This window comes from Aspergillus puulaauensis, chromosome 1, assembly GCF_016861865.1.
Source record: "Aspergillus puulaauensis MK2 DNA, chromosome 1, nearly complete sequence".
Taxonomy (NCBI): domain Eukaryota; kingdom Fungi; phylum Ascomycota; class Eurotiomycetes; order Eurotiales; family Aspergillaceae; genus Aspergillus; species Aspergillus puulaauensis.
This window is the reverse complement of record NC_054857.1, coordinates 4,022,216-4,046,459: the sequence shown is the minus strand read 5'-3', so window position 1 is coordinate 4,046,459 and position 24,244 is coordinate 4,022,216. Positions and strand designations below refer to the sequence as shown.

The window sequence follows — 24,244 nt, the reverse complement described above, 5'->3', positions numbered from 1 at the left end:
GGGATGGCATTGACGTCCCCCCTCAATGAACTTGTGGAGGGAAGAGAATGTACGATACTTTACACCATACGCGCCGCGTTTCAGCATCCCTGTCGGAGGGATCCCTTGGCAGTCCCTGCGGCTTGACAGCTGGCGGTGGGAGTTCTCTGCTTCCCGCCGCGGTGGATCGAACGCATATCCTAGTTGTCTGCTTGAAGCGCTTGGGGTTATCGATCATAGATGCCTAAATTTATCTTGGAAGTGCAGGCCAACATGGAGACTGGACAAGAATAGCATCCAGCCCCAGCGCGGAGATTTGCATTCTCCAGAAGACTATGCGGTGCCTGGGCGCTTACATGCAGCACACTCCCGCTGCCGATCGATCACTTAGGTCGAGTCGAGCTGAAGCCTCCAGCCACAGATGAATCCATCGAGTTTCAAAGATAGGCAGAGATTGGCAAGACGGGCTCCATTCCAGGCGGCGGCGATCGAGTCACTACTGGCGTTCTTGGACGCTCCTCACGTCCGAAGGGGCGTGTCGCAGGTGTTGCAGGACCAACGCGCTGGAAGGGGATGATTCGCCCTTGATTGCCTTGACCATGCATGTTTGGCATTTGATCGAAGGACTAGCTTCCCTGCACTCCTGCCAATCACCCACGGGTCCTGGCCTCGCGCGCGCCAACTGCGACGATGGCCCTCTAAGTATGGAGACAGGGACTGGACCAGGCATGCAGGTCTCGCGTTTGGGTTGGGCCACTTGGTTCGGTCCTTGCAGTCCAGCCTTCGCTGCTCCTTCGCTTTGACGGTTGAGGGTCTTACTTATATCAGGAGACAGTCGCTCATGAATGCTTCACGAGATTCTAGTCATCATTCCTCATTCCTGAGCTATCGAGTCTCTGTCGCGCTCCTTTCCTTTTATTTGTGGTCATTTTTCCTCTTACCTCACACTCCCTAGGCTTGATTGTCTACTTAATCTATTATATTGTATTGATCGGTCGACCGATTGTGTCTCACCCTGTCCTTGACACTTGTCTCACTGCTTGCCCCATACAATAGTATTCTTCAGTTGACAGGACAACGACCGCATATTTTATCCTGCTGGCAGGACGAGTTTATCCCACATTCTTTACATTCGGGGAACATTCAGGAAACTATCATCTGGTATCCGAGCACGACGTACTCCTCATATCTTTGTCGCCTCCCTCTTCATTTTGTCGGCGCCTTCCCCTACAACTCTCTCCTAATACCCAGTCTATCTTAACGATATTGCAATATTGCCAAGATGGATTTCAACCGAGCAGCACTGCAAGAATTCATCATCCAGCCGGTCTCACGGGAGATGGTTGCTCATCTGGCCCTACAAGCCGCACAGGTCATCCGCTGTGAATCCCATGTGACAACAACAGCAACCACACAGCATGCTTATGGGCAACATACACCTCCTAGCACGCCGCCGATGGAGGATGCCGATCAGCAGTACCCCCGATTGCCGTCAGTCGAGGCCTTTATCGCTTCCCTGGTCACTCGCTCCCAGGTTCAGGTGCCGACCTTGATGACAACCCTAGTTTATCTCGCTCGCCTGCGTGCCCGTCTTCCCCCGGTCGCCAAGGGCATGCGCTGCACTGTTCATCGCATCTTCCTTGCTTCGCTCATTATGGCCGCTAAAAACCTGAACGACTCTAGCCCCAAGAACAAGCACTGGGCCCGCTACACCACCGTCAAGGGCTTTGACGACTTTGGCTTTTCGGTTCCAGAGGTCAACCTTATGGAGCGACAGCTCTTGTTTCTCCTAGACTGGGAGACCCGCGTCAACGAGGCGGAGCTTTTCATCCATTTCGAGCCATTCCTCGCCCCGATTCGCTATCGTCTCCAGGAACGCGAAGCCAAGATGCACCAGCCCCGCGAGTGGCACCGATTCCAGGCCTCTGCTGAGCTCCTGGCCTGCCGTCTCCGCCGCCAGAAGCTGGAGGCTCGTCTGGAGGCTCGTCGCCGCCTTCCTCCAAGCCCCCAGTCGTCCGCATCACTCTCATCAATGTCGTCGTCCTCGAGTCTTCAAAGCGACGCTGGTGCTTCCATGCCTAACACCGACAGATACCAGCCCTATACTCCTCGAAGACGACCGTCGAACCGCAGTCGCACATCCGTGTCTCCTCCCTCAATTCAGGAAGTCCCCGGCCTCTCTCGGACTGAGACTGTGCCCACACTATGCTCGCGGTCCTCTAGCGTGGCGCCCAGCACAAGAAGCAACACGCCAGCTAGCCTGCGCCCCTCTAGCTCATACAACAGCATGGAGGACGTCCAGGTTGTCGATAGCCCGGGCCTGAGCAATGGATACGTCCACCTTCCCTCAATGAGGATCCCCACGGACGTGGCAAAAAACGACGAGCTGCAGCAGCCGAGCAAGAAGATGCGAATGAGCGGCCACAGTGGCAGCAGCGGGTTTGTGGCGCGCTTCTTGGCGTCAGCTACGGGCACCTATATGGGCCACCGGATGCGGCCTCGTGTTTAGCGCACTGTGTCGCTCCTCCAACCCAACAACCACTGACAGTCCTTTATCCACCCTGCGCTGTTTGAGACTTTGAAGTTTGAAGTTTGAGCTGGCCTCACAGACACGCTAAGAAAATTAGTCCTACACCTCCCTACACCTAATACCCTGCGATCATCGCGCAAGAAAACAGGTTTCAATACCCCTCCCGACTTTCAGAAGACTTCCCCAGTTTCGTTTCATATGTGTGATACCTGCATTGCATTTATAGGCGGCGTTTTTTTCTTTTATGGTTTCCAGTTCTTGTCTTTTCTTGGGTCTCGGCGGGTGGTGGGAACTATACGTATGATTGGATGTATGTAGTAATATGCCATATATGAAATGAACTCTTATCTGAATGCAGAATATGAGATGATAGCTCCCAACTTCCAAGCCTGCAGAATTCGGAGCCTTCGATGAATCGGTCGCGACCGGAAGCGAGATCGGGGCGAGAAATGTTCGACGGAATGTGGCTGCATTACTATTTCCTAAACGGGTTGAGACATCGATTCGGGGTATCCTGCACATCAAGATAGTCGCTGCTCGTCGTAGTCCACCTCCCTACGGACTAGTAGAAGCTTTCCTCTCTCCCATGATCTCCTCTCCCGATAGTCTACTCGATGTTCGGAGAACCAAAGTGTGAACTGCGCCATGGACACTTTTCGTAGCCCCGCCTTCACCAGACTGATTGTCGTCATACTCCACCGCGAACAATCGCTTTCTCCGGGATGAAACACAAGAACCCCATTTTGGCCTGGGCACTTCCCTCTCTCTTAACCCGGGCGCCTTGAATCAACGAGAACGGCCATCCGCTGCAAAAAGGAAACCGACGAACCTCGCAGTGACCTTGCACGAGAAAGCGTTACTATTTGCCACTTATATCTCCGTGCTCGCTTACCTCCGGCGGACAAGGTTACTTAGGTCCGACGAGACGATCTCATTGCCTTGCTCTCGGACAGCTTTCTTATCGCCGCCTCGAACGTATAAAACTTGGACTGGGTCATCGCGTGCTCGCACTAGACATCCTCACTACTTGCCTGCTAATTAGAAAAAACCTTCCGACCTCCATGCCGCTCACAGTACTGTCCGGAGCACAGCTCCGCTCTCTGCTCCATTCGTTAACGCGCGATCAGATTGCTTCGATCCAACAAAACCTAGCGAATGCACTACGAGACTACTCTGTCGGAAACCAGGACTCTGGATGCGCCGCTACCTTGCAGCCGCGGAGAACGGCAGTAACCAGAAAATGCGGACGTACTACCATATTCATGCCTTCGAGCACTCGCGAGTCGATCGGGATGAAAGTCATTTCGTTACAGGATAAGGGCAGCACACCGGGATGCGAAGTCGAAACTGGGGAGGACCTGCGCGGTCTGAAGAGACTCACTGCAGGAGAGGCTGGCTCGCGGAATTCTATGGCCTCGGTCTCTTCAGAGATGAGCGAGATGTCGCTTTCGTCTCAGGAGGACAACGCGACTGAGAGGACTTCCAGCACGTCTAGTAGCGGGAGCGATCCTCTTCCAACGGCTTCTGTCGATAAGAAGCCTATTGGGAATGGGATGTCGAAGACGATGGGTGCGTGGCCCGCAGCTGGGTCCCGTGATACCTCGCCGCAGGGGAGCGTCACGCTGTTCGACGACAATAGTTTGCCGTTTGGTCTAATTAATGCAGAGGAGTTGACGCCATTCCGTACCGCGTTGACGGCGACAATGATTTTCAACAGGCGCAAGAAGGTGAAAACGGTTGTAGTATTTGGCGCAGGCAAACAGGCTTACTGGCATATCCGATTGGCAGTCATCTTACGCGGCGCTGATATTAAGCGCGTGTTCATTGTCAACAGGTCATTTGAGAGAGCAGCACAGCTGCTCCAGGAGATCTATGCGCCGGAGAACGCTAGCTGGAGGGGCGACGTCAAATTCTCTGCTGTTAGCAGCGAGTTTGGAGAGTATAAACGGATCCTCCATGACGCAATCAACAAGGCAGATGCAATCTTCTGCTGTACACCATCTCTTGAACCGCTGTTCCCTGCGGAACTTCTTACCTCACGAGAAGGTAGGCGCAAAGGTCGACTGGTAAGTGCCATTGGATCATACAAATCACACATGACGGAGCTACACCCGGATATTCTTCGGGAGGAGGTAGCCGTGCAGACACCGCACCGCCATTTCCACAAGCATGTCCATCGCAGCGGGATTGTCGTCGTTGACAGCCTCGACGCAGCGATGAAGGAGGCCGGCGAGCTCATCCAAGCAGAAGTCAAGCCGAACCAAGTGGTGGAGATCGGCGAGCTGTTGATGGTGCGGGATGCTACGAAGGACTCGAAATCAGCTGACGACGAAAAGCACCTGCGTGAATGGGTGGAAAAGGGAAATGTCATATTCAAGGGCGTGGGGTTGGGCCTGATGGATCTCGTCACTGGGAGCGAGCTGCTCGAGTTGGCGCGGACAAGAAAGATCGGCACCACAGTGGAGGATTTCTAAACTGGCTCGAAATGTTTTTTTTTTTTTCTTTTGGCAACCATCCAGGAAGTTGGTTTTTGTTGATATATTGATGTATGTAGAAATAAACTTAATTCCGAGCAAGACGATTTGCGATCTGGATGAAGCAACCTAAGAAACGTGACTCCGCCCGAAAGGGAAATGGCCTGGGATGACATCAAGCATCGCCGAACTCCCCCCCCCCCCCCCCTTCTCCCACTCTCTCTATTAAGTGCAGATAAATACGGGGCTATGAAGACGCCCAGAACTTTAGTAGATTCGCCGAAGTCTTTCTTACGCTGAAAAACCCGCCAGGGAACTAATTGAGTCCTTGGTATCCGACACGCAATGTTCGCGCACTACTGAGGGGCAAAACGAAAATCATCCCACTACGCCCGCACCCGAATTCCTATGCAACTCGGACCCGTGCCGACCCTTTTCTTTTTTAACCTCTTTTTATTTTACGGCCTATATATAGGACTGTTGGGCTAGCTTTGGTTCTCTACTTTGTCTTTCCTTTGCGTTTTGCCCGCACATCCCCAACATGCGCTCCACCCAGCTGCCTAACGGGCAGTCCTTCTCTGTCACCCCGGTATTTGGGGGTTTTACTTTCAAGTCCAACAATCTGAGTCTGGGTAGTTCACTCCTTCCTCCGGGTTGGACTGTTGTCCTGGGCACGCGACGTCACCCTGACGAGCTTCCTGATGAGGAGCTGCCAGACCATGAGCGCGGTCGAGCTCGAGAGCTAGAGAAGAGAGGATCGAATGTATCCCAGGTCACTCGGTTCACGGTTCCGACCTTATCTCAGGATGAGCTCTATATTTCATACATCGTGAACCCCCCGGACACTGATTTTAAGCCTGTCACCTCTCCAACTCGGCAGATCGCCATGATGCTCTGGGTCACTCTATATTGGTACTTCCATGAGCCTGAACCCGAGCGCCAATTGTCCACTGCAGCATCGTCGAATACGCCTGCGGCTGGAAGGCCCAAGGGGGATTGGCGAGTAAATATCAACCGAGAGGGTATATTTACCGGCCGCAATGTGTTGCAGAAGCTGGAGCGCATGGGGCTAATTGCCTGTGATAATTCATCTGTTGGAGCCGACCCAAACAGCATGGATAACTGGTCGCACATGTTCGTCAGCCAGCACAGTTTCTGGCAGCTTGACCCGCGCCTGTATCTCTTCACATTAAGCCCACAGTCGTTTACGCGTTCTCTGGGGGGCTCGCCGTTCGGGAGGGTTGCTTCGCCGTCCCGCGAGAGCTTGTACCAAAATGACCCGAATTCTCGTCCAAGATCTGCAGGTTCGGGTCACTATATACCTAGCGAGGGGCCTTTTGCTTCTCATAGTCACCTTCCGACTTTCTTTCCTGCTCCGCCTTCTCAGTTCACATTCACAAATGGCGTGCGGCACCCAATCAGACAGAAGCCGCCTCACCAAGGAGAAGTCTTCTATGTGCGCTACATCCCAAGCGTTCAGCAATATCTCTCCTTCCGAGTCCCATACCTGCCTCCTCGGGGAGATGAGACTAAAAGGCCAACTCCAGCCCGTGCATTCAGTCCGGTGAGCACTATAGATAAGCAGGCCGAGAACTCACCCTCGGACCTTGATTATCTGCATAAATGGATGAATGACCCTCGGGTCAATGCATCATGGGGAGAGGCCGGCCCAATCGAGCATCAAGAGAAGTTCCTCCGGCAGAATCTCTCTAGTAAACACAGCTTTCCTGTCATTGGGTGTTGGGATGGCCAGCCTTTCGGCTACTTCGAGATATACTGGGTCAAGGAAGATCGGTTAGGATCGTTGATCGGAGGTGCCGACAACTACGACCGAGGAATCCATCTTCTAATAGGAGAGCAGGATTATCGCGGACCACACCGAGTCAACGCATGGCTCTCTTCGCTGGTCCATTTCTGCTGGTTAGCGGATATGCGTACTCAAACTGTGATGTTGGAACCACGGGTAGATAATACAAAGTATGTCACCACATCGCCCGGTTATGTGTGCACCTGCTGACAATAAATCCAGAGTAATCAGCTATTTACAGGGAGCAGGGTTCCACAAAGATGGCGAAGTTACATTTCCTCACAAGCAGTCGGCACTGATGAAGATTCGGCGTGAGCACTGGGATGCCCCTGCTAAGTGATGCTCTACAACGTACAAAATCAAGCCCTTCGCCCTTCTTGCATGTTAAGTCTAGTATGACTTACCAAGTTGCGGTGAACCCTGCTGCCATTCGCTGCTCGTCTAGCTCTCTACTCTTCAACTAGACATTTTATCAAGCGAGAATAAATACCCCTACTCCCGCTGTTATAACAAGCCCCAAAGAATTTATACATTTTGATTCCATAGACTATGGCGAAGACATGTAATCTCCCCCCAACAGTCTAGCTCCCCTCCGCTTGAGACCTCAAAAACTTCTCGCCAGCCCTAACCAACAAGAAAAGCAACTAATCCACCCCACTGACCTTCCAGACCATATTGAGACTACGGACCTAAGAAATTATATCAACACCCAGAACACCACAACATGCAACTCGCAATTACAGTACATACCCTCAGGCACTGCCCCATCAAGGAGTGCGTCTAAACGGTAGTGCAAGACGGAGCCGGATCCCCACCAGGCCAGATACAGACACCATGCTTGCCGCAATCAGCCGCAACCTGCCATAGACGGCCGTTGCAGACGGCAACCTCGGAGCGGCTCTCTGCGCAGTCGTAGCCTGAGCCTTTACAGGCGCTGCCGATTGTGACGTAGGCGGATGAGCATGCGGTTAGGGAGAGGACGAGGGCGGAGAGGGAGAACTTCATTTTGAATTGAGCAGAAATTGGGAAGAAATTGTTTGCTTTGGATTGATTTAGGACTTTAGGTGTGGATAGGAGAGAAGAAGAGAGATGGGGATGGGGTGATGAGGGATGGGGTTTATATACCTTTTCTCTCCGGCTTTTTTTTTGCTAGCCATGTACGGTGCAATAGTGTTGGGCTGGTGTTCCAGTTGGGCTACGTACTCTGGGTATTCATCGAATTCGAATTAGAAGATATTACCGTGAAGCTGCGCCTTGCCGCTGTTTGAGTGGCCACGGGGGAAGAAGACTGGAGATCAGCGGGCAAAACATGCAGTGCAACTCTGTAGTAAGACGGTTGAGCGCTGGATGTATACACATTTGGATAGAGGTAGTGGGGATCGTGCATTGTCCTTTGTCAGACTGACTTTATCTGGGAAGAAACTGGGAGAGCTGACATCTGGGTATTCACTGCGATCTGTGGGGTCCAAATCCGCAGGTCGATTTTGGAGTATTCTATAATGGAAGTTTTTCTAGGGCTGATTATTTGATTCTGCTATCTGCAACAATTGGCCTTACTATTATTAACTATGCCGAGGTATTTACGAGTGGATAAGCTCTTGTTTGGCGTGCCACGTAGTATACTTGCTCTTTAGTTAACGCTGTTAATATTCTTTCTGTCGTTTCTTCAATCTAGCCATGGGCTAGAGGTTTCGCTTATCAGCACCGGTGCCTGCCATTACCCCAAAAGACAATTCAAAAAAAACATAGCCATGAGTTTAGTGTAGATAACATTCAAGCTCGCAAATACCGTCTGCTTGCTTATGACTTTAATCTTTTGAACTATACGGGCTGTACCGTAGTTGACTGGAGGCCTTGCGGGACGTCCCGAAATCGCCCGCAATACCAGAATACCTCCGGATAGCTTCTCAATTATAAGACCTATTCGAAAATCTTGTTTATAAAGAAATACATCTAAATACTCATCTATAAGAATCTAGTGTGTTGTATTGTATTTAGCATATCAGTTCGTCGAGATATTCAAGTTAAATCGCTCGAGTCTTGGTGTAAATACGGGAGTGTAGCCAGACTTTTGACACCCGTTGTATATAGAACCTCATCCCAGTATAATTGAATTACCACTGGCAATTTGCATCATCCAGACTCGTCGAGGAACTAAGGGATCCCTTCTGAAGAAAACTAGATTGCACAACTCCAAATCCCTGTTCGAAGCTGGCTTTCTTCACGGATCTGGAAGCCCAGCGACAGGGCCACTGGCTGAGGGGAATATTATGTCGATCGCCCAAGAGATCACTGGCAGTTCTGAATGGACAAGACCCAATCGACTGGTATTTTCTGGGGGGAAGTCCGCTCGATGAGTGGCTGGATATTTCTGTGACGGTGTGCCGTGGATGCAGGCCGGCGCGTAAATGCACCAACGACAGCGCCCGGACGGCCTCACCACCTCGACTCCTGCTTCTTCACACAACCACAAGCCCAATCACCTCCCCCGCCAGCCTGCGTCGCTCATCCTATATCACCTCTTCATCACCCCCGGAGCCCATCATGCCTGTCACATCGTCCGCTTCCGTAAGGGATTTGCGGCCTCATTTTCAATCTCTCACAATGAGCCTGACGGCTGGATCGTACATAAACCTACTCCGCATCTCTCGCTGAAGCACACATCAGAAATGCTGCCACTTACCTCTCCGTTTGAGTCGTCGCTGTTACAGGAGCGGTCACCATCTCGGAATCTGATCCAACGTGACAACATCCTCCCCGAGAACCCTCCCTTGGACGAGCCCTTGCTTGCTGTGCAAATTGGGGGCATTGTAGGAGCATACGTGATCTTCGTTGCCATCGTTTTGACCCTGCTTCTCGTGGTCGGCCGCCGTCTTCGCAGAACAGTCCAGGCGTCCAACTACACGCTACAGGTGGAAATGATGAAGCCAAAGGGGCCCATCGCTGCCCAGTCGGCTGCACCCTCCATGGATCCAAGCCCCATCACCCCGACTAACAAGTCGCACGGCTTCAGATCTTGGACGAGTTTTACCAAAGGAGGTCATTCTCACTCTCGTTCTAATAATAGCAGCGTGGGCACTATCGATCACGAATCTGTTGTTGCCGCCGACCGTCGCAGGGCCCAGGATCAGATGGAAATGCTCTACGCTGCAGTCATGGAGCACGATGAGCAGCGTGCTGCTGCCTCAACTTCTCCTATAAGCCCTTCAGACGATGTAAGCTTGCAAGAGCTTTCACCGCGGTCTCCCGTGAGCTACCAGAGTGCAAACCCGTTCTCCGACTATGCCCCTCGGGTCCCTGAACCAGAGCCATACCAGCATCATTACCAGCAACAGTATCCTCCGCCAGCGCCGGCACCAGCGGCATTCCCAGCTGCATTCCCGGCGCCGGTAGCCGCAGCACATACGGCCGCTGCTCCACCCCCTGCGAGCCCTGGAGGCCGCTCAACAACATCCCGCTTTTCGCGGGTCTCAAACCTCTCCCTCTTCCACTCCAATCGTGACTCAAACGCTGGCCCTCAGTCGCCAAACGCAAGCAAACTCCGCTCACCTCGTTTTCCCGTGCGCAAACTCGGCATCTCCTCCCCGCTTGCCTCACCAGACCCTAAAACACCAACCCCGGATCAAGTGCCCCTCTCCCCACGCTTTTACAACCCCGCTCCCCCACCAATGCCTCCAGGCGTCACCCGCACCAATACCAACAACACAACCACCTCGCGCGGCTCAAACGAACGCCGCAACCCTCCTCCTGCTCTTAACCTCCAAGCTGCATCACCCGGCGGGCCCGGAAACAGCGCTTCTTCCCTTCCCTTCCGTGACGCATACCCGCAACTTCTCAGTGCTCCACCCACAAAAACAACCATCCTCGAGCGCCCAGAGAAGCAGATTAACGGGCCCCGAACGGGATTGCCGACTCCATATAGCCCGTACATGCCGTTTACACCATTGACACCGCTCACGCCGAGCCGGATTGTGACGAAGAAGCAGCGCAAGCGGGCGGGTAAGGAAAATGGGCTTAGGGCTGTGAATGAGGAGGACGCAGTTAGAGATGAGAATGATATGTGGGGGTATTAAATTACTGCTTAGACAGATTCACTCATTTTTTTCCTATAATTTTCTGTCTTTCATTTTTCTTGTTGGAGTTGGAGTTGGAGTTCAGTTCAGTTTGGTTTGGTTGGTTTTATTTGATATCCACAGAACGAACACTCAATCGACCTATCTATCTCCGAATCTATTTACTATTAAGCATCCCAAAGTTTCACTGTTAAGACTACCATATATCATACAATACCCCTTACCTGCTAACTTAGGGTGCTCTTTTTAGTCAAGTGGGAAAATTGCTCCACATTGACCGATAGTCCTAAGCCAAAGCTGTCCGTATTTCTCTCATGACACAACTAACTCCGTACTATTTTTATAATACAACTTACTATTCTCATAGCCCAGCTTCTTACTATTGTCATAACACAGCTTTTGACTATTCTCTTAACACAACTTGTTACTATTGTCTTAACACCGCTTCCCACTGTACTCATCACATGATGCCACTAGTTACTTGGCATCGCCAAGAACAAAACCGTTTGTCTTCCGCAACTGGACCTGACGATCCATAAACAAACCTAAGCCAACATTCGGAATAATGGCACCAACACGCAAATCGTCGGGGGCGCGGGCGCCCTCGAGCCGCAACCTGAAACGGAGCGCGCCATATGCTGCTCCCCAGGAAAACCGTGCAACCATCGAGAAGAAAAGGAAGACTGCTGCAAAAAACACAAGCACCGGGAAAGAGCAGAAACGGCAGAAAAGTAAGTGTTAGGCTACTAGTACTTGGATTAGATCGATCAAACCACACAATGTCGCCTTGATGTTGCTTACAATTGAGCTAACGATACTTTTTTTTGTCTGAGCAGAAACAGAAACCTCACCGGTTCGAATCATCAACACCGCGCCGACCCAGCGACTCGACGTGTATGTGTTCGGCACAAACTGCGACGGCGAGTTAGGGCTAGGCGATGCGACCAAAAAGACCGAGATCCCACGTCCAGTCCTTAACCCCAAACTCCCGGCAGAGACAGTGGGAGTAGTAACGCTTGCTGTTGGCGGCGTTCACTCGGCTGCGCTTACGCATGATAACAAAATCTTAACGTGGGGCGTTAACGACGAGGGCGCTCTCGGGAGAGACACACAGCAGGATGAAGAGGAAATCAAATTACGCGATCAGGAAGACAGCCCTGATAGTGACGAGGAGGAGGAATTGGTCAATCTGAACTTGAAAGAGGCCACTCCATCGCCTGTAGATCCGTCTTGTTTCCCGCGCGACACCGTCTTTACACAGGTGGCAGCTACCGACAGCGCAACATTCGCCCTCACTACCACTGGCTTGGTGTTTGGCTGGGGTACCTTCAAAGTAAGCCCTCCATATATTTTCCCAGATGACCTTGCTAACAGACACCAGGGAAACAGTGGGGAGATCGGATTCTCACCCAACTCCAAAAAGCAACAGAGGGTGCCGGTACTAATTCCTGGCCTAAGTAATGTTACAAAGCTTGCGGCTGGCTCTCAACACATGCTGGCTTTAACGTCAAAGGGTGCTGTTCTGTCCTGGGGCTGCGATGAACAGCATCAGCTCGGGCGACGACGCGCACACCACAATGCACCTCACCCGCTTGTTCCAGGAGAATCTGCCCTGCCCTCTGGTATGACAAACATCGGTGCTGGAGAGTATCATTCATTCGCAATTCACAAGAGCGGCGCTGTATACGGCTGGGGCTCAAACAACTTCGGCCAGACCGCCATCTTCACTAGTGCTGGCCAAAGTGACGCGGTTGTGGTATATCCCACCAAGGTCAAGTCGCTCAAACAAAGGCCCAAAATAATATCCATAAACGGTGGCAAAGACCACAGTCTTGCTATTAACGAAGAAGGAAAGTGTCTTTCATGGGGCCGAATTGAGAACAAGGCTCTGGGGCATGACTTGAGCAACCTCCCTCCTTCCGATGTTATCTTTGACGAGCGTGATCGCCCTAGGATTTTAAAGGTCCCTACCGTCATCAGCAGTATCAGCGACAAGACTGTTGAATCATTGGGCCTAGGAACAGATCATTCCTTTGTCATTACAAAGGATGGAGAGGCGTACAGTTGGGGCTTCAACGTCCAAAAACAGGCTGGACAGCCCGGTGATACTGATGAAGTTGTTCTTCCTACACTGTTGAGCAACAAACACGTCGACGGGAAGAAATTGGTCCTCGCTTCTGCTGGAGGCCAATTTAGCATGGTTGCTGGTGTGCACGATGCGAAAGTGAATGGTGTCAAGGAATGAAGCCTACTAGCCATGTTTTCTGAATAGCGAAAGCAAATGGTGTCAAGGAGTGAAGCCGGCTGGCCATGTTTTTAAATACCCAAATGAGGAGCAAAATCTAGTCATATAGAGATTAAATAATAGTAATAGTGATAGTAAAAACATGAAAAGAGGTGTTCATACAATAACTTTGTAAAGGATTGCTAGCACTATTGACCGAGTTATCATTGCACGGTAAGGTAAATACGTAAGTACTGCACTATAGTTCGTTATATCTACTCCAAGCCATCCAATCATCCAACACGAAGCCTCCCACGCATAAATACACAAACCTTGAGAAATATCCTTGACACCAAACCAGAAACTCTAAGTCGATCCAGACCCAACCCTAGAAAGCAACCACCCCCCAGCCTGCAACCCCTGAAAGACCCCCGAGGGATCATACTTCTTCGAAACCTCCTTCAGTCTTTCAATATTTCCGCTCCCATAGCTAGCCAGCGCATCCTGGTCCCTCGATGCATAATTCACGTATTTGTACCGCACGAACGTCCCCTCCCTTTTCGCGGTTTCTTCAGCAGCATCCACGATCTTCTTCAGGGCTTCTCGGACGCGGGGCTCGTCGTTAGGGTTTTTGTAGTCGCCTGTTGCGAGGAACCCTAGATGGACTATTAGAAGGCATGCTCATCGAGCTGAGGCGGGGGGGAAAGTTTAAAGAGGAGTTTGAATGTACATTGTTGCCCGACTGGATCCAGCCCGAGCGGTGACTCAGCACTCCGCTTCATTGCTAGTGAGGACATGGGCTGGAAGACGTTTGTGAGGACAACGCCTTCGAGATCGGCTAGGGCAGCAAGTTGCTCTTGACGCGCTTCCTCGATTGCTTTGTAGACGGTTAGCGAGGGGCGGCTGGACATTGTGCGGAAGTCGTGCCTAGAGGAACGGTTAGTCTTTGTTGTATGAATGTAGTTGGTCTTGGATGAAGGATGGGTGTGGCAACATACATCATAGGTTCAGGTGAGTTGACGTCCGCGAGAGCCTGGATAAGGTCGTAGATAGTTCTGAGGCCCGGTGGAACCAGGTCCATCACGGATGGGATATCGTAGAACTGAGCAAACGCGGCCGGCTTCTCGATGGGGGAGCAGTAGACATAGACGAGAAGGATGGCTTGGCTGGTGTGGTGCCAAATGAGGGTTGCTTGGTCATCTGTTTCAATTGTATCATGGTACTGCATGAGGGCTTTCATGAGCTGGTCGTATGCGGTTGGTGGGTAGACCGTGGCCTGGGCCCAGATTTTGTTGGGAATGGCGGCCATTTCAATTTTGGTCACGATTCCTGTATGGCGTTAGGTGGCCTTCTGATGGTGGTGAGTGGGGAACTCACCAAAATTGGAACCGCCTCCCTTGAGGGCCCAGAAGAGGTCTGGGTTTTCGTGCGCGTTGGCGTTGACGATGCTGGAATCTGCGAGGACAACCTGGTCGTGGTTGGCATGGACGGACGGCATATTAACTGAATATAGCGGCATACCTCATAGTTGGCGACGCCCATTGCACCAACACCATACCGGCTATTCTGGAAGGAGATCCCACCTCCCAGAATTAGACCAGGGATGCCGACAGTAGGTACTCGACCACCGGCCACAGCCAGGCCGTGAGGGTCAAGGGCCTTGTATACGTCAAGCCATGTTAAACCAAGGCCGATGTCTGCGGTGGTTTTGTTCTCCGAGGGTTCGACCTGGTTGAACTTGTCGAGAGAGATGACTATGCCGCCATTGTTACTGTTGAAACCAGGGTTATGCAGGTGGCCACCCCCGCGGATGGAGAACTTGATACAAAAGAAGTTACAAAGGGCTAGGGCTGCCGCAACCTGCTGGGCCGTGGTGGGAGCCACAATGACTCGGGGCTCAAGCCAGCAATTGGTGGACCTGTTTGTAGGGGTTAATCTTCACGAGCTGAAACAGATATTCCGTCGAGGAGCTCCGGCCTGAATACTTACCATGGCACTTGACGCTGCTGCTCATAGCCTTCCGACCCCTGGACGGCCGCATTGTCTCCAAAGACAAGCGGGAAGACTCTCGCCACAAACAACGGTTGAACCTTGTCTTTCTCGGAGCTGGGAAGAGCTGCAAATTCCTTCAATTGTACTGCAATGCTGGCGTCGTTGCTCGCTTCGTTTGCCTGGTTGACAATTGCAAGCACCTTCTCGAGTGGGCGAGTCAGAGCAGTCATCCTGAGTATTCTTCTGCACGCGGACAGCCACTGCAAGAGAGCGAACCGCGATCAGCACATGCGAAACGAGGAGGAAGGAATCTGGAATTTCACAGACAATGCTAACGCTTTGTAGTCCTGGGGTGGGGGGAACCCTGACTCGCGAATCGACAGTATACGGCACAGTCTGCAACAAGAAACCACCAAGGAACGGGCCTGGGACAAGTAGAACCACTGTGGACTGCTTCTTGTGGACCTGCTTACGGCCGATGGGTCGATGGCAACCATCAGGATGATTCGGCCCCCTCGCCATCAAACTTAATGTTGCACCGTCCCGCTCTGCGAACGAGTGATCGATCGGGGCGATTGGCTTAGACCGTGCGGGAATCCACTCCGCCGATGACAATGACAATTAACTGTCCACTATACGGAGAGGGCAGCCGTCATCCGGGTTCTCCATCAGATAACGGCCTCCGTCCGCTGTCAGTATGTCGTTTCCGTCTGTCAAGTTCTCCCGACCCAAACTTTGCTGTTTGCTCTGTTGCTGTCCATTGAGGCATTTCACCCACCATGGGAGCCGCGATGATGGAGCGAGATGCAGATGGCGGCAGTGGAGGCACTGCCCAGATGACCATAGTCGTGCGTGCCATCGTCTTGGTGCTGGCCATCTTGACGACGCTCATCTGCGCCCTTCGTGTACGTTGACCGAACTATTCTGCGGGAGATCGAGAGCACTGATGGGTTTGACAGTTATATCTTCGAAAATTTGTTCTGTGCAGCTTTGGGCTGGATGACTGGATGGTAGTATTTGCCCTGGTAAGTCCAGCACACCAAGCACAGCAATTGCAGGGCCATTGACTTGTACAGGTTGCCGTAAATGCTTTCTCTGCTATGGCATTCACGATAACTTACTTCGGTCTTGGAGCCGACACAGTCGATGTATCCCCAGAAGATCTTGTAGTGTGGTTCAAGATTCAATTTGGCACAGAATGTTGCTACCTCATCGTCGGGGCGCTTGTGAAATTTAGCATTACTATTTTCATCCTGCGTCTCTTCCCTAACAAGTCTATCCGCATTGCCGGGATATCAATCATGGCCTTCATCGCAGTGTTTACAATCGCCATGACCTTTGCATTGGCTTTTCAATGCCAACCAGTCAACGCTGGATATGACAAGAGCATCACAGATGCCAAATGCTGGACACCGCATATACACTACGCCGTTCTCATGACACAGGGAGTCATCATGTTCCTCCTGGATGTGTTAATCCTTTCCCTGCCTATTCGTCCTGTCTGGAAACTCCAGATGCCAGTGAAAAAACGCCTTATGATTCTCGGCTTGTTTGCTATTGGTACATTATCCTATATTTAACGCTATACCAGGGACCTTTTCTCGCTAATAAAAACATTGCAGGATTCCTTGCATGCATAGCAGCCCTCGTCCGCTTCAGCACTCTCTCCTACACCCAAGACTCAACAAACTTCACCAGTACGTCTCACCACACTACACCGTCCCCTTCTACCTCAACAACCCACCCAACCCCAATATAACCCACTAACAATCACTTTCTAGAATCGGCCTCATCGTCCCTAATCTGGATGGTCGTCGAATTCAACCTGGGCCTAATGTCCGGCTCGCTCTCGTCGCTCCGCAAACTGTTCAAGTCCGGCCCGCTACACATAAGCTCCTCCCCGTATCCCTACAACGGCACAGGAACAGGCACAGGTGCCTCATCTACACGAGACCCCTCGCGATCCGCTGCAGCGACGGATCTGAAGAGATTCTCCTCGCGACAGCCCTGGAAGGGCATTCGGAAGGATACGGAGATCACGCGTGTTTTTGAGACGAATACTAGCCAGGAAAGGATTACGCCGATTTATGGGCAGGGGGAGCTTATGACTACGAGTAATGCTTATGCGGAGGCAGAGAGGGAGAGGAAGAAGGAACGGGAACGGGAACGGGAGACGGAGAATAGGAAGAGGGGGAAAGGGTATGAGGAGTTTGATATGGAGTTGTCCTAAACTTGTATGGTTCTATTTGGGAGTTAGGTTAGATTCCAGGATATTGGGGTTTTATGTTATATACCACATGAATTGGCTTCTCAAGAAAAGTTTGGGTTGATTTATGCGCAATTGAAACCACACCGGAAGCATTGCTATATACTATAAAAGCATAGGAGTATGATTACTATTATATAAATCAATATCAGCCTATATATGGACACGCCCAGGTTGATATATAGATTAGAAGGGAAGGACTCGATCTAGGACCGGACCGTTCAATTTGCCCTAATGCTTTGAACTCCAAATCCATTTAAACGGATCTAATTACGAGTGTTTCTGGAACCACTATCCTCATATTCGCCCTCTAGCCGTCATTGCTTTCGCTGTTGTCTCCATTGTTGCCACTCCCTTCATGATTGAAGTTCTGGAGACTGCCAACAATAACAAGCCAGCGTCAATTACTCCCGATGGCGGAGACTATAATCAGTCCGCTCGGAAGCGTACCTGCTCATATGGCCAAACTCAGTCGCACCTTCCTGGTTTGACTTGAGCCACCAGTACCATCTGAAAGTAGAAGGAACTCTCCATGGAAGTCGCGATGGAGGTCATCGTCACCTCGAGGCCCCTGCACGGCCGAGTCGTATCTTCCAGGCTCATTCCTGTTTGATGCCGTGCTACATCTAATATTCAGCCACGACTATCATACAAAACTATTACACTCTTTTTTTTTTGCGAGACCTCATCTTCCATGGGCCAGAAACTATCTGCCGTCCACGGTGTCAAGTCCAACGACTTCACACAGCCAGACAACGCCGTCAACGAAATCTGGGTTGGAGATACTGAAGTCATCTCTCGTCTTCCGTTTGGCGACAACGACATGGAACAGGCCGGCTGGCCGAAGAACGGTATGCCAAAGATACCGTGGCATAACTTCATCATTCCCATGAAACGCGATAGCATCCCTCCTCTCAGATACAACTATTCCTTTCACTTGGGCAGCATGTACGAGGTGCCGGCAGACCAGATGGTCTGTTGCAACCGAGACGGGTGCATCTCTAATCAGGGGATCACTCGCACCGTTATTACGCAAGACCTCATTGCTCAACATCCTTTACAACCCCTGTTCGCCCTTGCCATGACCTTGAGCGTTTTGTGTCTAATAAAGTCGACGAGAACACTTAAGTATGCGGCTGCACCAAGATTCGACGAGAATAAGGCACACACAAATCAAGGCGTGAAACATGGGGAACTTGTTCTTATGTCTGTTATAATACGTTACCTTGCCGCCAACTGCCTGATGTGTTATACAGCATTCCTTTGGATGGGCGTTGCCCGGGCCTACAAAATCAACAGCTGGGACTGGGTGCTACTAGCGTTGGTGTTGGTTTTGGCTCTGTACTATCAATTAATAGCCGGTGCATGGGCTCTTCGTACACTCGTGATTGATCTGTACAAAGTCTTGTATAAAGCCAGGCTGAGTGAAGAAAGTCTTCACAAAACCGCTGATGACAAGTCACGGTTCCCACAAAACGAACTTCGCGCCACTGTATAACTCCTGATGCACATGATACCGTGCCTTGTATTGCCACTCGTTTACACCAGGTGCTCGCTTTCTGGGTCCTTATTATTCATATTCAAAGTTACTTCCAGTTCTAGCTATCAGAATAGTTTGAAATAAGAGCATGCTTGTTGATTGGTGGTACCGTGCCTACATAATTTACGCTATCGCGTATTTACAAGCGTATGCATACATAGGACCAGATCTATAGTACCAATCACTTCTTGGAAAACATGTCTTGCCAAAATTGCTTAAAACCATAGCTCTTAGACTGATTTTCTTCGTACACCCGAGTCGTATGAGAAGTACCTAGTGAGTCAAGCACGCTCGTTGCCTTCGCCCCAATAGGTGCGGAAGGACGTGCCCTCTCAGTAGCACGCCGCTTGATCTCCTCTGCTAAAGTGGGAGCAACGTCGGTATAACAAGCCGCCAGCTCACGCTCGAGGTTGAGATACGGCTTTTGTGCTACCGGCGGCGCTTGCAGATTGTATGAGCGTGTATTGCCATTAATAGTTTTTACCGATAGCTCGAGGAATGAGCGTTCGTTTGCCATGTATTGTGGGTCGCGGAGAGGGGAGAGATGTGGTAGTTTAGAGTCGTTATCCAGAGAAGAGGTTTCGCTGGTTGAAGTCGTAGAGGCAGAGTCGGAATCGAGGAACGCTTTCTCGATATTAACTCGGCTGGTATGCCGAGCCTCTGCGGCTGCGTATGCTTGAGCTCGTCGCATCTGCACCTCTAGAGACCCTCCCCGGCTGGCTATCATCCTCGCTGCGTGCCGTCGCCATTCGACTCTCAGTCGTTGCCGGAACCTCTCGACTTCCCGCCCGAGTTCCTGTTGCTTCTCAATCCAGGGAGGGACAATCTCCTGTTTCTGGATGATCTTATTCATGAAGTATTCCGTCGTGTCTATAAACGGGCTATTGGCGTTATGGTCCGCTTCCGTACCGACGCCCTTCCCCCGCTTTATTCTATCGAACTGGCCCCGGGAAATGGCGTCCTCGATCCGTTCATTCGCCAGAGACGCTAGCCCTTGTAACGTCGCCGGCATCGGCCGAGCACCCGGCGTGAATCGCTCTCGCATCTCCCTTCTCATAGCTTCTCGTTCCGTCTCCGTAATACCATTACTTTGACTCAATGTGTAGGTAGCGGTTCGTTCTTTCGCGCCGGCGATGCGCAAACCGGGGTGGCGCGGCGGTTTAGGGGCGAGCCGTGTGTCAATGGGTCCCGGTTGGGGGATCTTATACGGCGTACGGAGCGGTTTCTTCGAGCTATCAAGCATGCGCAGCGTGACGTCGTGTGTACTCTCCGTTCCAGTCCAGGGTGCAGCTCCGGCGACATCCCGGGTTCCTTGTCCTGCGCTTTCCTGCAAAAAATAACATGTCAGGGCACCATATTCGCATGTATTGTGGATAGAATCGGGATCAAACATACTGGCATGTTGGCTATAGAGTGCGCCGCCGCATGGTCACTCTTAAACGCCGCCGCCGCAACCCTCTCTTCAAGTTCCTTCTTGAGATCCTCCGAGAACCCCGCGTGCGACAGGTTCTTGCGTGTAGACCGCCCTCCTTCAAGTATAGCTTGTTCTGTCATCTCGGAGAGCCTCCGCGTCATGGCACCTTCTTCCTCGGGTTCATTCCGCGTCTCTCGCGGCTTATCGTCTTCGTTTGGTTTCGAGGCCGCATTTTGCCGCCGAGGGAGGGCCGAGAAGCGCCTCCGGTTTTGTGTTGCTGGAGACCGTGCGAGTGCTTTTGTGATTTTGAAAACTCCAGGCTGTTTTGTAGCCATATCGACCTTGGCGATAATGAATAAAAAGAGACAAAAAGATCTATAGTGTAAGTAGGATCCAGACTCGGACGCCAACCCCAAGTAAATCGCCCCATCAATCAATGAATGTTTACGTCAGCAACCTCCGCGGACTCGGGAGAATTATTCCAACAAGTCTTGGCGGCCTCCGACAGGAACCAGCACCGCAATAATTTCTACCAGCGTTCAATTCATACAGGGCCGCGACCACCCCCGACTCCACCCTTGTCAATAAGAATTCCCCGTTCTCATATTCAGAGCGAAGAGGCAAGCGCAGCCTACCCGACAAGATGCCGCCGAAAAACGTCTCAACCCGCCTCAACCCGGTCCGTTTAAACTCGATCACACACCTCCGCGTGCGCGCCCCGGTCTCAAATGAACTTAGTCCCTGTGCGGCGGTTATGTCTGCGATGCTGAGTACGTTCGCTCGTCTCTTGTTTTGGATGTTTTGCTGTATTCGTGGATGGATTGGGTTGCATTGATTGGGGTTTAATTGGTGGGGGAAGGGACCTTGCAACGAATCGCCTGATGTCCATTCAAGGAACCCCAATCCAATCTACGGCGGATACATTTCACCTTATAAGACGAGGCTAACATATCATTTTCCTTCCATTGCAGGTTGCTGGGCATCAGCAGGGCCAAAGGAAGGGTGTGTTGCTCTGGAGCAGCAGCTGAGAGAGTGTATGGATTCACATGTGCGTATACACCTTCCAACTCAAGAGTTCTGGCACATTACTTGAGTTATATGTTTTGCATTGTCATGACCCGCCATGGTTTTGCTCCACTCTTTCGAATGCCGACAATGAATGATATGCTAATGGTTTGATTCTCGCATACAGAAACCCAAAACCACCAAGAGGAACGCTATCAACTACCACCTTATGCGAATGTATCCGAAGGTTGTGGGGCCGAAGAAGAAGAAGACTTAAATGCTGGTTCGGGCAGAGGAGTTGTGTTATATTGGGACCGGGGTTCTTTTTCGGGGACTCGACCGCATGCGATATGCGAAATAATGGGCGCTCCGAAGTTTTCCAGCGCCCGAGTTTGCCTGCATAAGGTAGCATTGTTGAACGCTGCCCCCATTCCTGTCTCGACTGGGGAGATTTGAGGGGGATGTCACTTATGGAGTTTATGGCTTGCATGGGCAGAATTCTTGATCTAGCCTTTTGTATATGTACGCACTGTCTGTATATTACTTTGATTTGGGAAGCAAAGATTTATTCCCAACATTGGGTTATTCTGGAACAAGAAAAAAGCATCCTGTCCAAGTGAAAGTGTAGTGGTCTCAACGGCGGTACCGGTGGCAGAAGCAAAACCTACCAGGGGCTGAGGAACTGAGTGCTGGGTTTATTATAAATGTTCGAATCTGAGAACCAATTTTTCTCCCCTCGGTTTGACAGTGTAAGCGTCAATCGCTTCAATACCGTCGTCGTCGACAATGGAAGTTCTGAAATTAGCATATATAGCTGCGGCAACCAACTTCATTTCTATTAACTTATTAGCACCATTCGTCGTCTTGTCATGGAATGAGATATCTATGTTACCTTGCACAGCCAGGTTACTCCCCACACACATTCGCCCGCCGCTTCCAAATGCCCAGAACCATCGCCTTCTTTCCTCCAGATCTGAGGCGGTGTTGTAGTCCTTGAGCCACCGCTTCGGCTCCCATGTCTCAGGGTCAGGAAACACTTCGGCGTTGCGATGGAGAGAGTACGCTTGTGCGTTTACCCTTGTGTTCGCGGGGATATTGTCATATCCGACAAGCTTGCACGTGGGGAATGGAGTTACTCGTGGTTGAATTCCTGGGATCGAAGCGTGGAGTCGCAATGTTTCCGTGAGTATTGCATCTAGGAGAGGCAAGGAGTCTATGGATTTGGATGGCGGTAGTTCTGGTACCGCCGATGATGGCGGGTAGGATATTTCCGGGCTCAGAGTACGAAGTTCCTCGCAGAGGTCCTTTTGTAAGTCCGGATGTTGAGATAGTTCCCAGAGAAGGTAGGTCAGAACGACAGCGCTAGTTTCATGTCCCGCTGTGAGGTGGTCGTATAGCTCACAGGCAATATCGAGCCTCTGCTGCTCAAGATATTCTTCGTGCAACCTTTGGTTGTCTATCTTGAGCGGGGTCTGTTTTGAAACTGCTTGTTTTAGATGTTTGTATACAACAGGCTCGATATTGAGCTCTGTTGAATCAATACACGCCTCCGCTTTATCGCAAAGCTCCAAGCCCCAGGAATCGAGGATCTCATTCGCGTCATCGCACCACTTAGGGATCAAACGGATGCCTATGCTTTTCAGGGGAGCCAAAAGGCCCGGGACTTCTTGATGATAGAATTCAAACGGTTTTCTGCATTGGTAGAGGTACAGCATTTTGCGTCTGAATTCCTGGTCCTGTAGGAAATTAGTCCCATTAGTTAACCCAAAGAGGTATGCCGAGACAAAATCCATGGTCAATCCCTGGTTAAGGTCATGGACATCGATATCCGTTTTGGAGGTGGCAGCCCCTAGAAGGATAGGCAGGAGACGTTCAAAAATGATCGTTTTGGATATAAGTTTTAGGTGAGGGGACGATTGTAGGAAGGATTTGCTGTATATATTGGATAGCATCCTTTTCCGGGTAGAATGGGCTTTGCTACCGGTCATGGTGAACATGCTGACGGTCCTATATGCATGTAATGTCGACTTAGTGCCTTTGTTTGCTGAAAGACGTTCTCTCCCCCCTATCTTTACTTACCCAAAAGAGCCGAAGACGCGCGGATACCAATCATGCTTGTCGAATCCGCCCGTATAGACCGACTTTATACCTCCCTCGACACAATTTATGGAGATCTCCGATGGGCCAAGCCTCACTATGGGCCCTAGTTGTTCATGGGCTGCATGGATGGTCCTGTTATTCTGGCCTCGATATCGCCTCCAGATAATCCAGGCAGGGGATATTGGAGCCGTCCAATGTGCACTTGGAAGCTTTGACAATGGAGACAGAAAAACAGGATATATCACGAACTCGTAAAGGAGAAGTATGCCTAGCACGATTGGTGCTATCCAGACGAACATTGGAACTTCCATGATGCAGAGACAACAAGGTCAAATTCGAGATCCGGAATCCTTTCAGAGCGAGAAGCAGGAGAATGGCAGGAGAACCAAGTTGTGCTTCTTATATGTTTTGAGCTTATCTTGTGTCTCCAAGCAATGGGCTATCGGCAATAACTAATCACCCCGCCGCCGGTTAGACCTGCCCTGCTGGTGTGCCCCCGCATGGGGAGAAAGGGTCCGGGGACGGTGCCAGTGATACCCAGAGAGTGGTCGAGGGATTGTGTGACCCCGTTGTAGTATCAGTTAGTCATGAAAAATCTAGGAGGTCTTGTTGCAGCAAGAAGCAATGCGATGAAGTTCCTGGAGGCTGTCATACAAAGAGATGATGATTGGATGACATAAGAACTCACCACCACATTTTCCACCCACTCTGCGCCGCTTCCCTATCCTACCTATATTCACGATACTCCCGCTTAGGAGCCTGATTCATCCTAGGCCTATTTTTTATTTTTATTTTCAAGAGCTGACGCCGCTGTGTGGTAGCTTCCCTCACCGAACGAAT

The 24,244-nt window shown here is 51.1% G+C and overlaps 12 protein-coding genes across 12 annotated transcripts; 8 read left to right on the top strand and 4 right to left on the bottom strand.

The window, feature by feature from the left end:
- Window positions 1–1,261: 1,261 nt before the first annotated feature.
- APUU_11599A (cyclin family protein) lies at window positions 1,262–2,488 on the top strand (the record flags this gene model as incomplete). The annotated part of the gene is made up of 1 exon (XM_041697706.1): window positions 1,262–2,488. One exon carries the CDS (start codon window positions 1,262–1,264, stop codon window positions 2,486–2,488), a length of 1,227 nt encoding a protein of 408 aa, XP_041550965.1.
- A 1,082-nt stretch (window positions 2,489–3,570) lies between these two features.
- APUU_11598A (putative proline utilization protein PrnX-like) lies at window positions 3,571–4,983 on the top strand (the record flags this gene model as incomplete). Its single annotated transcript, XM_041697705.1, has 1 exon — window positions 3,571–4,983. The coding sequence occupies one exon, from the start codon at window positions 3,571–3,573 to the stop codon at window positions 4,981–4,983; it is 1,413 nt and encodes a 470-aa protein (XP_041550964.1).
- A 541-nt stretch (window positions 4,984–5,524) lies between these two features.
- On the top strand, window positions 5,525–7,130 carry APUU_11597A (GNAT family N-acetyltransferase; the record flags this gene model as incomplete). The annotated part of the gene is made up of 2 exons (XM_041697704.1): window positions 5,525–6,960; window positions 7,013–7,130. 2 exons carry the CDS (start codon window positions 5,525–5,527, stop codon window positions 7,128–7,130), a joined length of 1,554 nt encoding a protein of 517 aa, XP_041550963.1.
- Window positions 7,131–7,570: 440 nt separating this feature from the next.
- Window positions 7,571–7,795, bottom strand: APUU_11596S (uncharacterized protein; the record flags this gene model as incomplete). Its single annotated transcript, XM_041697703.1, has 1 exon — window positions 7,571–7,795. One exon carries the CDS (start codon window positions 7,793–7,795, stop codon window positions 7,571–7,573), a length of 225 nt encoding a protein of 74 aa, XP_041550962.1.
- Window positions 7,796–9,459: 1,664 nt separating this feature from the next.
- On the top strand, window positions 9,460–10,863 carry APUU_11595A (uncharacterized protein; the record flags this gene model as incomplete). The annotated part of the gene is made up of 1 exon (XM_041697702.1): window positions 9,460–10,863. The coding sequence occupies one exon, from the start codon at window positions 9,460–9,462 to the stop codon at window positions 10,861–10,863; it is 1,404 nt and encodes a 467-aa protein (XP_041550961.1).
- A 565-nt stretch (window positions 10,864–11,428) lies between these two features.
- Window positions 11,429–13,108, top strand: APUU_11594A (uncharacterized protein; the record flags this gene model as incomplete). Its single annotated transcript, XM_041697701.1, has 3 exons — window positions 11,429–11,594; window positions 11,700–12,196; window positions 12,245–13,108. The coding sequence occupies 3 exons, from the start codon at window positions 11,429–11,431 to the stop codon at window positions 13,106–13,108; spliced, it is 1,527 nt and encodes a 508-aa protein (XP_041550960.1).
- Window positions 13,109–13,453: 345 nt separating this feature from the next.
- On the bottom strand, window positions 13,454–15,601 carry APUU_11593S (FAD-binding oxidoreductase; the record flags this gene model as incomplete). Its single annotated transcript, XM_041697700.1, has 7 exons — window positions 13,454–13,743; window positions 13,818–14,014; window positions 14,086–14,416; window positions 14,465–14,555; window positions 14,609–15,005; window positions 15,077–15,339; window positions 15,407–15,601. 7 exons carry the CDS (start codon window positions 15,599–15,601, stop codon window positions 13,454–13,456), a joined length of 1,764 nt encoding a protein of 587 aa, XP_041550959.1.
- A 257-nt stretch (window positions 15,602–15,858) lies between these two features.
- Window positions 15,859–17,309, top strand: APUU_11592A (uncharacterized protein; the record flags this gene model as incomplete). The annotated part of the gene is made up of 5 exons (XM_041697699.1): window positions 15,859–15,984; window positions 16,039–16,104; window positions 16,156–16,639; window positions 16,702–16,776; window positions 16,861–17,309. 5 exons carry the CDS (start codon window positions 15,859–15,861, stop codon window positions 17,307–17,309), a joined length of 1,200 nt encoding a protein of 399 aa, XP_041550958.1.
- A 730-nt stretch (window positions 17,310–18,039) lies between these two features.
- APUU_11591A (uncharacterized protein) lies at window positions 18,040–18,843 on the top strand (the record flags this gene model as incomplete). Its single annotated transcript, XM_041697698.1, has 1 exon — window positions 18,040–18,843. The coding sequence occupies one exon, from the start codon at window positions 18,040–18,042 to the stop codon at window positions 18,841–18,843; it is 804 nt and encodes a 267-aa protein (XP_041550957.1).
- A 223-nt stretch (window positions 18,844–19,066) lies between these two features.
- Window positions 19,067–20,634, bottom strand: APUU_11590S (DnaJ family domain-containing protein; the record flags this gene model as incomplete). Its single annotated transcript, XM_041697697.1, has 2 exons — window positions 19,067–20,212; window positions 20,281–20,634. The coding sequence occupies 2 exons, from the start codon at window positions 20,632–20,634 to the stop codon at window positions 19,067–19,069; spliced, it is 1,500 nt and encodes a 499-aa protein (XP_041550956.1).
- Window positions 20,635–20,942: 308 nt separating this feature from the next.
- Window positions 20,943–21,581, top strand: APUU_11589A (mitochondrial 37S ribosomal protein mS37; the record flags this gene model as incomplete). Its single annotated transcript, XM_041697695.1, has 3 exons — window positions 20,943–21,069; window positions 21,271–21,347; window positions 21,492–21,581. 3 exons carry the CDS (start codon window positions 20,943–20,945, stop codon window positions 21,579–21,581), a joined length of 294 nt encoding a protein of 97 aa, XP_041550955.1.
- A 421-nt stretch (window positions 21,582–22,002) lies between these two features.
- On the bottom strand, window positions 22,003–23,715 carry APUU_11588S (cytochrome P450; the record flags this gene model as incomplete). The annotated part of the gene is made up of 3 exons (XM_041697694.1): window positions 22,003–22,139; window positions 22,197–23,311; window positions 23,384–23,715. 3 exons carry the CDS (start codon window positions 23,713–23,715, stop codon window positions 22,003–22,005), a joined length of 1,584 nt encoding a protein of 527 aa, XP_041550954.1.
- Between the last annotated feature and the right edge of the window lie 529 nt (window positions 23,716–24,244).